This window comes from Gopherus flavomarginatus, chromosome 2, assembly GCF_025201925.1.
Source record: "Gopherus flavomarginatus isolate rGopFla2 chromosome 2, rGopFla2.mat.asm, whole genome shotgun sequence".
Lineage (NCBI taxonomy): Eukaryota > Metazoa > Chordata > Testudines > Testudinidae > Gopherus > Gopherus flavomarginatus.
The window spans coordinates 74,880,478-74,896,409 of record NC_066618.1 but is presented as its reverse complement, the minus strand read 5'-3'; the positions used below and the strand labels follow the sequence as shown (position 1 = coordinate 74,896,409).

Below are 15,932 nucleotides of genomic sequence, written 5' to 3'. Positions count from 1 at the left end.
GACCATGTATTATATCAACAAGCAGGGCAGCACCAGATCCTCCTCCCTGTGCCACGAGGCGATACGACTCTGGGACTTTTGTGTAGCCCACTCCATTCACCTCATGGCTTCCTTCCTCCCCGGAGTACGGAACACGCTGGCGGATCGATTGAGCAGATCCTTCCTGTCACACGAGTGGTCCCTTCGCCCAGACGTCGCCCTCTCCATCTTCCGGAGGTGGGGTTATCCCCGGGTGGACCTCTTCGCGTCCAAGGGGAACAGGAAGTGCCAAGCGTTCTGCTCCTTTCAGGGCAGGGAGCCCGGGTCGATAGCGGATGCCTTCCTCATCCAGTGGTCGACCCACCTGTACTATGCGTTTCCCCCATTCCCTCTGGTTCACAGGGTCCTTCTGAAGGTGCGCAGGGACAGGGCTCACGTGATCATGGTAGCCCCGGCATGGCCCAGACAGCACTGGTACCCCATGCTGCTGGACCTGACCATAGCCGACCCAGTTCCCCTGCCGCTTCATCCGGACCTGATTACCCAGGAGCACGGGACCCTCTGTCACCCGGACCTGCAGTCGCTGCACCTAGCGGCGTGGCTCCTGCGTGGCTGACTGGCTCTGAGCTGCGCTGTTCCACGCCGGTGAGGGAGGTGCTCTTGGGCAGCAGGAAGCCGTCCACAAGAGCGACATATTTGGCCAAATGGAAACGCTTCTCCTGTTGGTGCGTGGAGAGAAATCTCCGCCCTTTGGAAGTTTCGGTAGCCGACATCTTAGACTACATTTGGTCCCTCAAAGGGCAAGGTCTGGCCATATCGTCGTTGCGAGTCCACCTGGCAGCTATCTCCACCTTTCACCCGGGTGCGGATGGTCGCTCTGTTTTTTCTCACCCGACGGTGTCTAGATTCCTTAAGGGGCTGGAACGTTTATACCCTAACGTCCGTCCCCCTGCTCCAACCTGGGATCTTAACCTGGTGTTGTCCCGGCTCATGGGGCCCCCCTTTGAGCCGTTAGCTACTTGCTCCCTGCTTTACCTCTCTTGGAAGACGGCCTTTCTAGTAGCTATCACCTCAGCTAGAAGGGTGTCGGAACTCCGGGCTCTTGTGGTAGACCCCCCATATACGGTCTTCCACAAAGACAAGGTGCAGCTGAGACCACACCCTGCTTTTCTCCCCAAGGTGGTCTCAGCCTTCCACGTCAACCAAGAGATATTCCTCCCGGTTTTTTTCCCGAAACCTCACTCCTCAGGCAGGGAGCAGCAGCTCCACTCGCTTGATGTCCGTAGGGCTCTCGCGTTCTACGTGGAGAGGACCAAGCCCTTCCGCAAATCCCCCCAGCTTTTCGTGGCAGTAGCGGACCGCATGAAAGGGCTTCCTATCTCCTCCCAGAGGTTATCCTCTTGGGTAACGTCCTGCATCAGGACCTGCTATGACTTGGCCCATGTCCCTACGGGCCGTGTGACTGCGCATTCTACCAGGGCGCAGGCGTCGTCGCTGGCTTTCCTCGCCCGTGTGCCCATCCAGGAAATCTGTCGGGCAGCGACCTGGTCATCGGTCCACACCTTTGCTTCCCACTACGCCCTGGTCCAGCAGTCAAGAGACGACGCGGCCTTCGGAACTGCAGTGCTCCATGCCGCGACTTCTCACTCCGACCCCACCGCCTAGGTATGGCTTGGGATTCACCTAACTGGAATGGATGTGAGCAATCACTCGAAGAAGAAAAGACGGTTACTCACCTTTGTAACTGTTGTTCTTCGAGATGTGTTGCTCACATCCATTCCACACCCGCCCTCCTTCCCCACTGTCGGAGTAGCCGGCAAGAAGGAACCGAGGAGCGGGTGGGCCGGCAGGGATATATATTGGGCGCCATTGCGGCGCCACTCCAGGGGGCGACCTGCCGGCCCACTGGAGTTGCTAGGGTAAAAAGTTTCCGACGAACGTGCACACGCGGCGCGCACACCTAACTGGAATGGATGTGAGCAACACATCTCGAAGAACAACAGTTACAAAGGTGAGTAACCGTCTTTTATTACACTGCCCCAGGATGGGAAACCAAAGCATGAGCCTGCCCAAGTCTCAGTGCCCGAGACGGAGGGGCCAAAGCCAAAGTCGAAGGGCTTCATCCCAAACCATGGGGCTTGTAACCTGAGTCCTGCCGCCCCAAGCTGAATCCAAAGCCTGAGCCCTGGATGGTGGGCTCCGGCTTCGGCCCCTGGCGGTGGGGCTTGGGCTCTAGGCCCAGGCAGAAGGGCTTGGACTTCGACTGTGGGCCTGGGCGGTGGGGCTTGGGCTTTGACTGTGGGCCTGGGTGGTGGGGCTCGGGCTCCGGGCCCAGGCAGAAGGACTTGGGCTTGGGCTTCGGGCCCAGGCGGTGCGGCTCGGGTTTGGGCTTTGGGCCCGGGCGGTGCGGCTTGGGCTTCGGCTTCGGGCCTGGGCTGTGGGCCCAGGCGAAGGGGCTCAGGCTTCAGCTTTGGGCTCGGGTGGTGGGGCTCAGGCTTTGGCTTTGGCTTCGGGCCTGGGCAAAGGGGTTCAGGCTTCAGGCCCGGGCCCGGGTGGTGGGGCTCAGGCTTTGGCTTCGGGCTCAGGCCCCAGCCAGTCTAACACCAACCCTTGCAACCCCATTAAAATGGGGTTGCAACCCACTTTGGGGTCCTGACCCAGAATTTGAGAACTGCTGGAGTAAAGGGAAGGAGAGTGCTTAGATAGAACAGGCACAGGGTGTTGAAATACTTTAGGTGCCTAGTAGGCAAAAGGAGGAATGGAAAAGAGTCTGAAAAAAATTAACTCCTTGTATAGCTTAAGCACTCAGAAGCAGATGAAGATTTATCGGGGCCCTGGGCACAAAGAGGTTTTAGTCTTAGCACTACCCCTTGCTGTGGGGCCCCATACCCTGCTCTTCCTCTTCCCAGCGAAGTCCTGCCCTTGGCCAGGGTAGAAGCCAGAGCCAGGCCATGGTAAGAGCCACAGGTGCCCACAGAACCCCATGGTAAGAGCCCCAGGTGCCCGTGGAACCCAGGCCACTGTGATGAGCCCTGGACTCTCCACCTGCCATAGGTGGTGTGCCCTAGGCAGCTGGAGGGTTTGGGGCTCCTCACAGCAACTGGGGCTTACGTGGTGGCTCTTACCATGGCCCGGCTCTGTCTTCTGGCCTGGCCAGGGGGTGGGACCTCAGGGAAAAGAGGAGGCGTGAGGGTTGGGGCCTCAGGGGAAGAATAGGAGCAGGATGTGGGATCACAGTTCTGGCATTGGTGGCCCATCCACTTCTACCCAGGTTCCAGCGCTCCTGCGGTGGGCCCCAAAATTGGCCAGGGACCCAGGGTACAGGCTTTCTGGATCCGTAAATAAATCTGCCACTGTAAACACTAGAATTATAGAAACCATTTGGTTTAGGAAACCATTTTTGTCTGAGTCACACATGTTATCTTAAGTGGAATCCATTTTTTTGTTTTTATAATTAAGTCAGATTAAATGTTAAAAACAGTACGTCTCTCTTTTTTTTTTTTCCCTAATCTACAACATGATTTTCACAGAATTGGAGTGGGGACATAGACATATTTCCAAAACTATCACATAGGGTTTTATTCCAGCTCAGGGCTTTTTTGGTGCATAAATCTCTGATCATGACATTCCAAAATGAACAGTGGATGATGGGAGCTCTAGTGGTGCAATCCCTTTGACTTCAGTGCAGCTCAACATGGCTTCAGAGTCCATCTGCAAAGGTTCATGTGCAGGATCAGTTTACAATTAAAGTAATGATGGTTTTGCTCTTATGAGCTTTTTAGTGATCCTACCTTAAAACTTAGTGTATAAAAGATGGCTGAGAACTTTTCAAATTGACATTAACTTCTGAATTGTTTACATGAAGTAACATTTAATTTTGTTTGCACTTTCTGTCCTAGAGCAGCACTAACATTGATGACTTTCCTTTATGTTTCTTTTCCAGGAAAATGGGGTATATACAATAGCAAAACTGATTTTACCAAACAAACAAAGGAATGCAGTAAAAGCTAATTTATTACAGGTAATTCTCTTTCACATTGAAAGCTTTACATAGTCTTTGGAAATTTATCTTATGATTTTTGGTATTTTAATATACAGTAGCAACTTTATTAACCACTTTATTAAACAATACATGAAACAAATGTCAGATGGCTATACCACAGGAAAGTAAAAGTTAAATCATGACCTTATGTGTTTTTATTCTACTATAAAACTCTTCATGCTTCTTGTATCCTATGTAACATAGAAAGAAAGTGTATTTAGGCTGTGTCTGCACTGACAAGTGAAAGACAAAACTTTTGTCATTCAGAGGTGTTAAAATCTCCATCCCTGAAAGACTAAAGTTTTGTTGATAAGTGCCAGTGTGAACAGTGTTTTGTCAGCAGGAGCACTCTCCTGCTGATAGCGTTACTGCTGCTTCCTGGGGGGTGGAAGTTTTTTGTTGGCAGGAGAGCTGACAAACAGCGGCTACACTGCGTGCCTTTTAGAGGCACAGCGGAAGCGACACAGCCATGTCACCAAAAGCTGCGTAGAGTAGACATAGCCTTAGATGTGATGAAATCCCACTTTCCAGGCAGCCCAATGTACATTCTCCCTTTGTCAACCCTATGGCTTTCACTGAAAGCCGATAAACACTTGACACAATGCTACTGACTTCAGTTCTTTTGAGTTGGAGCACCTTGCTGTGATTGTTAAATAAAGTATAGCAAAACACAACATAAAGTAATGTAAATTAAAAAGCAAGATGATCAATCTTTGTTAAAGATCGGATGGCATCTGTGTTTATGTAATTTTACGTAAATTTATTGGTTACAGTCAACCCACGTTGGTAGTGACCAATAGTTATTAACTATCTGACTGCTATTCTGTGGCCTCTGAGAAATGAATTTGGTGTCTTTCTGATTTCTAGTGAGTAGTTGTCCATGTCACTAAAATCATCACCATAACTGTCACCTAATGGGCACTCTTAGTAGAGAGGAAAAGATGGCCATTCTTATTGCCTTTTCCCATAATAGTCCTTCCAGATCAGGCTTGAGAGACACTGGAGAAGTGTGGGAATCTTACACTGCTGATGTATGCTGCACGTACTCTTTACGGATTAACAGATGAGACTGCAATCTCAAATGTTTACTAGTGCCTATCATCTGCACTAAAGTTTTTTTTAATAATACTTAAATTAATTTAAAACTTTTTGTAACATTATCCTTTGAAGAAAATTAAAGAAGGAGTAAATTTATATAATCTTTTTATGAAACTAATTTAATGCAGTTAGGCATCTGTTTAACAATAGCTTCAAATATATACATATTTTTAATTAGATCAGTTTACCAAATGTGTTGTTAACTCCAATTTAGTACTTCAGCATAAAGTTACAAGAGATTATATTTTACAATAGATCATGAGTGAATGTAGTATGGTTTAAATATAAAGTGACATCAGTTAATTTAGTAACAAGGGTTTTATTGTGACAGTGCTGATATACTAAACAGAAATCCCACCACATCCAGGCAAATGATCAGAAATCTGTCTTTAATCCAAACCATGTTTAACATCTCATGCTGCTTTTCTATAGTTCCTTTCTCATAATTATTGATTTCCAGGATATTTGTGAATTTTATTAATTTCATGGCCCTTTTCTTACAATTTGGCCCAAGACCTTTGTCTTGCTAATCAGTCTTTTCATTCTTTCTACTTCTTTAGGAATCAAAATTCATTACTTGGGGAGTAGTTATGATATCACAATCATTTTTTCCCCATTCATTCAGTATGTAAAGAATATGCTGCCTTAAATCTGAAGCTTTTTACAGACATTAAAGTGTTAAGCTCAGAATACTGCTGTGAGTAAGGAAAGCAGTAATATTCCCATTTTACAGGTAGGAAATAAATGAATAGGGAGGTAACTGACTGTCACACAAGGAAGATCTGTGGTAGAGCTGTGAATGGAGGACAGTTCTCTTGATTTTCAGTCCTGTGCTTCAGTCATACAACCCTGCTTCCTTCCTACATTAGGGTCTATGCACAGTCACTAAAAAGGAGAACCTTCAAAGTAATAACTATAGCTCCAATCCTGCAAGTTACTCCACACTGACAGACTCCTCTGACTGTGTGAGTCTCAGAAGAATATTGTAACTACAACGTGATGTTTCTCCTGTGTTCAAAGGGCAATTATTTTGGATTAAGAAAAAACAGTGCTCTTTAAATAAGACTGTTTCCTTGCAGTATTGGTGATTCATGCCCTGTTTCCCTCAAAAATAGTGGTTAGCTTCTATCTCCTTCATTGTTTTGCAGTCATTACTCAGGCAAAACTCCTACTGTCTGAGTAAGGATGACTGGATTGGACCCATAATAGGATTTTTAGTCATGAATGTAATCTAACAGTTTGAATATTATTTAGATCTATATTATTGTTTCCACTATTTTAGAGTCTTGGTAACTCATTTTCCTTTGACTTACACACTGCAGTCATCTTTGTTTAGTTAGCTAGTTTTTGCATTGGCTTAGGTAGATGGATGTAGTTGGGGAGAACTCAAGTAGAGTTACCTAAAATTCTCTATATTAACTAGGAGACTCTAATTTCACGCAAGGCTGTCATGATTTTTTTTTAATGTTTCTTTTCTCTAATAGTGATTATATAGAAACAGAACTATGTGGATCATTTTTTGTAAACTAGATTAAGTGTATTCTTGTGTCTGATCTTCAGATTCTTGTAGACGTAGGGCTTTTTGTTTGTTTTTTGTTTTTGTCTTCTGTTGACATTTTTAGGGCTCTACACTTCAGTTTCCAGAAAAAAGGGCCAAATTCTGCTCCGTTATCTAAATGTAACCCCATTGGGCTGCACTGGAGTCATTGAGCAGAGTGTGGCTCTAAAATTCAGCAGTGCAGAAATAAAATTATTCGGTATCTAATGTAGCTACGCCGATCCAGTTTTTTTTCTAGAGGACCTGCCCACATTGGAAATACAGCATGAACTGAAGCAGATGGCTTGTGACTAAAGTATAGAGCTTTTTATTTTTGGTTTATTGAGAATGATTACCATGCTGATAGCCTGGCCTACTTAGTTACTTAAAAATTAAAGTTAAAAAAATATGTTTAGGGCCCTTGCTGTTTTATGAGCAGCGTTTTAATTTGTATATAATTTGTTGTTAATTTAAGCATTTCTCCCATGCCAGTGTTATGCTTTCAGAGCCTTGAGGTTTCTCTTCAGTATGGAAAGAAATAGACATCTTTTTAAAAGGTATGGTTTCTCAGTTAATGTCATGCTCAGTTTTCAAATGTAGTAACTAATCTTCAGAGAACAAGAAAAAAACAAACAAACAAAATCTGATTCAGGATCTGATCTGAGGCAGGATTTAGAGAGTGGAGGAGGCCTGCATCGTAGGAACTCTACAGAAACCAGCCCTATAGAGGCTGCTCATGTGTTTCCATGTAGCAAGCTTTGGAGCAAGCTGGAGGTAGAGTGAAGTTAGGACTGTTGGATCTGCCACTGTGTAGGTCCATCAGCCTTTTCCCAGAAGATTAGTGTAGCTGCATGAGAAGCAACATGGAACCTCAGAACTACAGTACCAGATATGGAGCAGCTGGGGAGGAGTGGATTCTTTCTTTACCCATCCCTTTTGAGAACTGATCCTACATCAAGCATGTTTATGTTGGCTGAGTGCTGGGAAATATGACCCTACATGAAGAAAAATGTCTGCCACCAATAACCATCTCTACTAGAAAGGTGTTACCAGAGTTTTACCAGAAGGTTAGAATAAGAAGGTTATGTGTAACCAAATGCCAAACTGTGGCATAAGAATGACAATCAAACTGCAAATTGGCTGTGACTTTTGGTAGTTCTTATCTATCCATCAGTTGTTATCGAAAGACTTAAATTGATAGAATTATGAACATACACACTCACTTTTCATCTTACTGGCCAGTTTTTCTTTTCCTGGAAGGGCTCCAGCCTATATAGATTGTACAGTACTAGTAGGGCTTGAGTTGTGACTGAGCCATTTCCTCATCCTTCGTTTTGCAATTCCTTTACTTCCTGATTTCCATTCCTGCCATTCCTCACCCTATCTATAGCTCCTGTTGGAAAAAGGAAACAACAAAACACCAACTAAACATGTAACTTACAAGACTTTGCCAATTCTTCACTATTTTAATTGGCTTGTGTGTTGTAAATCCATTCCCTACCCTTTGTCTGTTTTGTGTCTTTTTGATTATAAAACTGGGATAAGGATTATAGCCCCAATCCTGCACATAAACAGGTATTGGTCACATCATTTAATGCTCTACTGGAAGTTGCTGAGATAATACAGTGATGGGGCAATATAAGAACTTGTACAGAATTGCATAGATACACCATTGCATCCACATGGAGCTCCATTGGCTTCAGTGAATTTCCACCTTTGTCTGGAATAGGATCTATGTTTATGCAGTATCCAGCAAAATAATGTCCTAATCCCAGCTGGGACCTTTGGAAGTTCCTTGTAGTCCCAGATGGTGGCTATTTGAGATTAGGAACATTTGAATGGCTGGTCAAAAATAATTATTTAGAAGGTTATAAAATAAAGAGTAGCAATACATTAGTTTAAAAAGTCTTTGCGGTGTGTAATCTGTTATGAACACTCTCCAAATTTATAAAAATGTTAAACATTTTTAGACTCTTCCCAACTGATTTGTTTGAGATCTTCATTGATATTGGACATTATGTTCGTAATATCAGTGCTTATGAAGAGCTGGTATCAAAGCTAAATTCATTACTGGTAAGCACAAAATTTACAATTTTTTTCAGGTTAATAAATAACTATTCTTTTCAGTTTGCTGCACATGTAAATCATCAACATTGCATTTTTAAAAAAATTTTATAATTAGGAGGATGAACTGAAGCAAATTGCTGAAAGTATTGAAAGCATTAATCAGAATAAAGCACCATCAAAATACATAGGCAATTATGCGATTTTAGATCATCTCGGCAGTGGAGCTTTTGGAAGTGTTTATAAGGTAAACTTGCTTTTTTATATTAACTAACAATTTTCTGTTGAAATTTCTGTGGTATTTTCCACCATTTTTTAGGTTTATTGTGAATCTGTTTGACATCATTTGTACCTGTAAAAATGGCCAATATGTTTCTCAGAACAACAGTGATCATTATTACTACTCTTTTTCTTTGTACTACTTTTCATAGACAGCAGTTCTGTCTGTTAGAAAGTGTGACAAATCTGTGTAATCTGCAGGGATTCACACCACTGTTTCTGCAAAGCCCCACACAGAGCATCTATGAAGTTATTTAAAATATCTCAGCAAACCCTGCAGGACACTGCTAACTGCATCATTGGTCTCCAACACTTTTTAGCTGATATCACACTAACTACAGAAAGAATAATGACTTTAGAATTTGAGAGAGAGATTTAGACTCAGTGAACTCACCACATATATTTGATTAATGTCCTTTCTGACCCCATCCTTTTTTGTTAATTTTTACACATTTTCCCCCCTGTAGGTTAGAAAACATAGTGGCCAAAATCTACTAGCAATGAAAGAAGTCAATTTACATAATCCAGCATTTGGAAAGGACAAAAAAGACAGAGACAGCAGTGTAAAGAACATTGTCTCTGAATTAACAATCATTAAAGAACAGGTAAGTGTCATAAACCCTTCTTTAGGGGACATTTTCTAAAAATTTCTCACCATCACTAACAGCAGCTCAGCTGTGTTTTTGGGAGCCCTAGTGTATATAGGCTGCCAGCTGCTGCTGGTGTTTTTAGTCTGATCAACACAATGTAAAAAATGCCAGTGGCCCATCTACATAACTCCAAACATTGCAAACAATTCAGTATTAGCTGCAATGTAAACAAGCCCTTATTGTTACTTGGAAATTCTGAGCTTGTTAACTGATGTATTCAACAGTTTAAAATAATTCCTTTAATAAAGCATAATAAAGCATAATTTGTTAGCAACAGCCTAATGAAAAGTTGGTCAGTGTTTCATTCCATATTAAGTTTCCTTGGCTTTGAAATTGTCAGATTTTAGTCCAAAAAAGTTACTGTTGTGACTTACAAGTTCTCCTAAGTGTGATTTTAAAATTAAAAACAATATTGAATGCAAATCAGATTTAGGGTTATCTGTTGAAGCAAAGGGGACTTTGTGCAGGCTTTGCCCCAGTATTTCTTTGCTCCATTCCTTCCACTGTTAGGCCTGGTCTACTCTGCAGGGAGGATAGGGGGGAATATCTGTCTAAGATACGCAACTTCAGCTACAGGAATAGCATAGCTGAAGTCAATGTATCTTAGATCGACTTAGATTGACTTACTTCGCGTCCTCGCGGCACAGGATTGATGGATGCTGCTCCCCCGTCCACTCCACTTCCGCCTCTCGCCCTGGTGGAGTTCTGGGGTCAACGGGGAGCGCATTCGGGGATCGATTTATCGCGTCTAGACGAGATACGATACATCAATCCCCGATAGATCGATCACTACACGCCGATCTAAGGGGCTAAGTCAGAATCAGCTTGTTTGTTCTCCCAGCTTCCTGGTTTTGTGGGGAAGAAGTGTAATCTTCAACGCCCGGTTTTTGTAATATACCTTCCCTCCAAGTCTGAAATTGGGAGAAAGGGCAACAGTGGCTCAGCCTACCCTGTCAACTCCTAGAGTGACTGTGATTAGGGAGTCCTTATGCCATCTGGGCAAATGGGGAGAGGAAATCCTGTCTGCTATGTCCCATATGCCCATTAAGGCAAAGGCACATTTATCAGATAGAATTAGTTACAACCCTCTGAAATCCAGAAGTTTTTTGGAATACAAATTTCAGAAACTTCTATAATATTTGTATTAAAACTATTGCTATTCTGCTCAATTTATAGATTGATGTTATCAAAATTGTGCCCTCAATCTAACATTAATTCCAACTGTCTAATTTTTTTTTCTTATTGTAGCTTTATCATCCCAATGTTGTACGATACTACAGAACCTTCCTGGAAAGTGAGTAAAAACGTAGCGACTGAAAACCATGTTGTTTGTCATGAAGAAATAATAGCATAATAAAAGTACTTAGTAGATCCAGGAAAGATCCTATCCAACTTGAACAGTAGGAGCTAATTTTCTCTTAAGAATAGCACTACAGCTCAGACAGATTTAGACCTAAGTGTTGGTTTAAAAATTGGCCACAACAGACTGTAAATAACAATAGCAATTATTTACACTGATTTACGTTGCAGTAGCACTCGCAATGTGCTAGGCCCTGTCCAAACATATAAGACACACCCTGCTCTAAAAAATTTACAGTCTGAAAAACAAAATTGAGGTGCTGAGGGTGGGAAAGAGATATCATAATACAGAGTGGTAATTGATACATGAATTATTCATTCCATTTTTCCCCCCAGCCCCTTTTTGTATGCATGAACTATAGGCAGCTATCCTCCCTGGCTGTTGTTATTAGCTATCTAATTTCTTGTAGGTGTTGTAGCAGATGTGACTCTGAAGAATGAATTTGAATGACAAGAACAAGAGTAGTCATTAAAATATAATTGCACATACAAATAATTTAAGCAGAGTAATAATATAACAATCATATATGTACATTTTAACCAAGATCATGTTTTCTGTGGATATGCTGGATATATGAATGTAATATTCTTTGAGGATTGCCATTTCCTTTTGTTCTGTATAGATGACAGGCTCTACATAGTAATGGAGCTCATAGAAGGGGCACCGCTGGGAGAACACTTTCATTCTTTGAAGGAAAAGCAACAACAGTTTACAGAAGATAGAATATGGAATATATTTATACAAGTAAGGACATGCATTTTAATTTGTGACCTTTCTTTATTAAATTTGTAGAGCCATTTGTATATGTTGGACTAATAAATTTATAAAATAATACTTATAGTGCCGAAGCACTCATATCATAAAATGTTAACATAATTTTATGCGATTTTTATTTGGGTTGCAGTTAAAATTCTTTATATGTCTTTTTGTTTTGAAGCTATGTCTAGCTCTCCGTTACTTGCACAAGGAGAAGAGAATTGTCCATAGAGACCTCACTCCAAACAATATCATGCTGGGGGATAAAGACAAAGTAACAGTTAGTAAGTGGAATTTCTGTGACCACAGTGGATTTCAGCCCAGTTCACCTTGTTCAGCAGCCTTGTTCACCAAACTTCAAGAGTGGGGGATTCTAGTGAATTAATTTAGAATCACACAGTTGTGTAAAACAATTGCTAATGTAAACTCACTGAACACAACTATCAGGTTTTACCAATCATAACTATACTGTGTGAACCTAATATTGCAGAGCATACGTCACAATGTATAATTAGATCTATGATGATATAAGAGAGACTGCAACTGTTAAATTCAGTTGGAAAAGCAAGATAGACAGATACGTTAGGTACCACATCTAATGAGGAGCCAGTCACGTAGGGTGACCAGATGTCCCATTTTTAAAGGGACAGTTCCATTTTTGGGGACTTTTTCTTATATAGGCGCCTTTTATCCCCCACTCCCTGTCCCGTTTTTTCACAGTTCTTATCTGGTCACCTTATCCCAGTGAAGGTACAAAGTTGAAGTGGCCATCTCTTCTGTTCTGTGGGTTTCATTCAGTTGTAAGTAAACAACAAGCCTGCCTCAGACTGTAGTCTCTCTCTCCGCTTGTTGTGGGTACACACAAGAAGAGGGCCTCCCATTGCAGGTCTGTGTGGCAGACAGTCTTCCAGCATGACATAGCCTAAAATCCTTTGCACTACATGTTGTAGTGCTTCCTTTGAATTGCTGCTCCAGCCTGTGTAAAAGTACCAGCTTCACAGTGCACACCATGAAGCAGGAAACAGTGACAAAGTGCAAGAGGTACAGACGTGGGACTGACTGCCACAAAAGATGAGTCAGATGAAGAGAGGGCCAAATACATTCTCTGGTCAGCACACCACTGCAGCTTAGTCCAGAAACACCTGTGTCTCTTATGACTGGGCAATACTAACCTCTCCATGATTATCTTAAACGAATGTTTTAGGCTCTTCTTGCACCAGGAGCTCACCTGTTCCCATCAGTACTCAATTACAGTGTTAGGGATGCTGTTTATGCTTGAATAATGCTCATGTGTCTAGTCCTGTAGTGCGGTATATGGCTGGCATGCATCTCTCCAGTCTCCCCAAAGTGGTCAGAAGGGAACCAGTTACAGGTAGGGTTTTATGATTGGATTTGAAAGCAGCTTCTGAGCATGAAAAATATTCCAGAGAACTGCAGTGTTTTAATGCAGTGTCCTCTGTGACTGAACTGAAATGCAGCATGGAAAATTCAGCTGGCCTACCAGGCACTTCAGAGTCCTCTTATTTAATTATTTTTAAATACAGGTTCATAATAGCAAATGGACTGCTAAATTATTTGTATTGCTTAAGATGCAAAACCAAATATAGATTCTGAGTAACAGAGAATAGCAACAGTAAGCCTGGTTACAAAAGTCAACCTCCCTTGTTTAAAACACACACACACACGACTGACCATTCTACTGTAATAGATAAAAATGTAGTAATATTAGAATACTGTAATTTTCTAGCAGGAGTCAGTTGTGTCAACATGCAGAGGAGAGTTCCTTGAGTGGTATTAAATCTAATGTACCAAAAAGTAATGATTCCTAATAATTGTTTCATTTTAAATGAAGATGATTTAATGGTGCTTTATCTCTGAATTGTGAAAATACACATTCAGAATATTTAAAAAATATTGACGTTGTCATACTGTAGAAAAGCATACTACCACTGAGAGGCAGTCTTGCCTTGAGTTTGCTGTGTTGTCTTTCTGCCTACCTACTTGTTTATATAGAAAAATGCAATGCAATTTTAAAACATATGCCCAAAATTGTACCTGAGGAACATTAGAATTCTGCCAGGAAAACTGGAGTTACTGAAACTCTGTCCTTAACCCTCTCTATTGTGATTGGTTATTGCATATTTGAACCCCATGTTATTTTACCTAGTGTATAAAATAATATGTTGCACTGCATATATGCAGTGGTGCGAGGGGACATGATGGTCTTTTCTCTATTATTTTTGAATATCACTGAAACTGTTGTCTCATAATCTTAATGGTAATAGAGTTCCATTCCTTTCCTCCTAGCAATAGTTAAAACATTCCCTATCTGTGAATTGACATAGCATCCTGCAGTAATTCATACAATCCATACAGACCAGGATTGGAGTATTTATAGTTTTGGTAATTATTTTCTACAGCATAATAGGTTTTTGTGGAGGAGGTGTATTATTTATCTGACTAAGTATAATGTCTCCATATAAAGGCAGATACATAGGGCCTGATGTAGTTGAAAATACATGCACAAGTCCTGGAAAGTCATAAATCCTGGCTCTTCAGCAGGTTTGAAATATTTAGATTTTATAAATGTTAACATAAATAAAACAAAAAGATTCTGCTCCATGAATTTAACCAAAACTCAACCACAGCTCAGTGGCAACAAATTGCAGAGTAACACCAGAGAAGAACAGTTCCATGTTCTTTTGACTTTCAAACCCTCAACCTGTGGAGGTAAGTGAAAGTTATCGCTGTCTAAAGCTGGAGTAGCTCTTCCATGGAGCTGCCAGGAAGGTGATGGTTGGATTAATGAATAATAAGGCTACAGCCTGTAGTTGTTAGGATTGTTTTCCCTTTTGTAAGCAGGGGAATGGTCTCACTATTGTGTGGAACTTTCCTGCCTTATCCATTACTCCAGTGAAATGGGCTAGCAAAAGGATCTGTGTCCTCATGCCCAGTTCCTTTACCTAGAGGTCTGCCTGACCTCAAGAGCTCTCCTTCCACTCTCCTGTGTGGCAGAGTCCTCGTAACCCCAACAAGGCTGGGCCCAGGATTCCTGGGGGGCTTGACCCCCAACCTTGTCATGGTCACTTATGGCAGGTGCTAGGGTGTCCCCACTTGGAGGTGCTCTCTCCGCACTGGATGCTTCCTTGACCAGTTCCATGATCACACCTGATCATTACATACAGTTCAAAGCAAATACAATTTATTAAACAGCAATCGATTAAAAAAGTAAGGGAAAAATGGGGAAGGTTAAAGGAAAACACATAACCCCGCTCTGTGGCATGGGGATGTCACAACCAGCCTCTCTGGAATGTAAGGGCAGTTCCGTCTGTTCCTCACAAGTCCCAGGCCTCCTTCTCAGGTCCTGGCTGTGCTGCAGCGATGCTGCGGGTTGGACACTTGCTCTGGTGGTAGCCACATTCTCTCAGGCTCTAGGTGGCAGGACCCTTTTTCCCAGTGTCAGCCCCCACCCCATCGGAGTTATAATCCCCCTCCAAGTCTGGCCTGCCAGGCGTCTTGGCTGGAGGCAGCTCCCTGCACTGGGCCTACTTCCTGGGGTCCCCCTCACTCTCCTCAGCTGCTCACTGCACCCGGCTCCAGACTGCTCCAGCTCCACTCTGCCTCAGCACTGCTGCTGCTGCTCTGCCTCCAGTTCCCTGGGCTGCTTCTCTGGCCCCTCTGGCTCGGGTTGCTACAGCTCTGCTCCCAACATTGGTCTGCTTTGTGGGCTGCTTCTGTGACTCTGCTCCCAGCACTGACCTGCTTCCTGGGATGCTTTTCTGGCCCCTCTGGTGGCAGGGCACTGCTCCCCAGCTCAGCTTGGGCTCCTGCTTTTTCCTTAGCTCAGCCCCACTCTGTCTGACCCCCCGGCCTCCCTGATTAGCTTGCCCACCCTGTCAGTCAGACTGACCTGGAGCATTGGCCTCTCCCTGTTGTTCCTGGGGACTGTCAGACTCAGGGTCCTGATTTTCCATCGACCTTTCCCCTTTTTTTTGGTTCTGGGAGCTCGGCAACCAAAACATCCCCACTGAGTTTTAGTAAGGGGACAACAGTCCCCGTACACTTTAAAAATAACATGTTTTTACTTGTAGTGTTCACCTCCCCAAATATCCTTCCTGCAATGAGAATCTGTGTGGCAATAGCATAATGAAGAAAGTTTACTCACCT

General features: G+C 42.9%; 1 protein-coding gene across 7 annotated transcripts in view; it reads left to right on the top strand.

Moving 5' to 3' along the window:
* The window catches only part of NEK10 (NIMA related kinase 10), a 182,601-nt gene that overhangs the window by 56,227 nt on the left and 110,442 nt on the right, over positions 1 to 15,932 (top strand). For all 7 annotated transcript variants that reach the window (XR_007772384.1, XM_050938314.1, XM_050938315.1 and 4 more), the window contains 8 exons: positions 3,923 to 4,000; positions 7,149 to 7,213; positions 8,627 to 8,729; positions 8,839 to 8,967; positions 9,467 to 9,604; positions 10,898 to 10,943; positions 11,632 to 11,753; positions 11,947 to 12,049. Coding sequence is in view for 6 of the 7 variants with exons in the window: in XM_050938314.1 (XP_050794271.1) it covers positions 3,923 to 4,000; positions 7,149 to 7,213; positions 8,627 to 8,729; positions 8,839 to 8,967; positions 9,467 to 9,604; positions 10,898 to 10,943; positions 11,632 to 11,753; positions 11,947 to 12,049 (784 nt within the window). In the remaining variant the exon portion in view is untranslated. The remainder of the gene's footprint in view (positions 1 to 3,922; positions 4,001 to 7,148; positions 7,214 to 8,626; positions 8,730 to 8,838; positions 8,968 to 9,466; positions 9,605 to 10,897; positions 10,944 to 11,631; positions 11,754 to 11,946; positions 12,050 to 15,932) is intronic.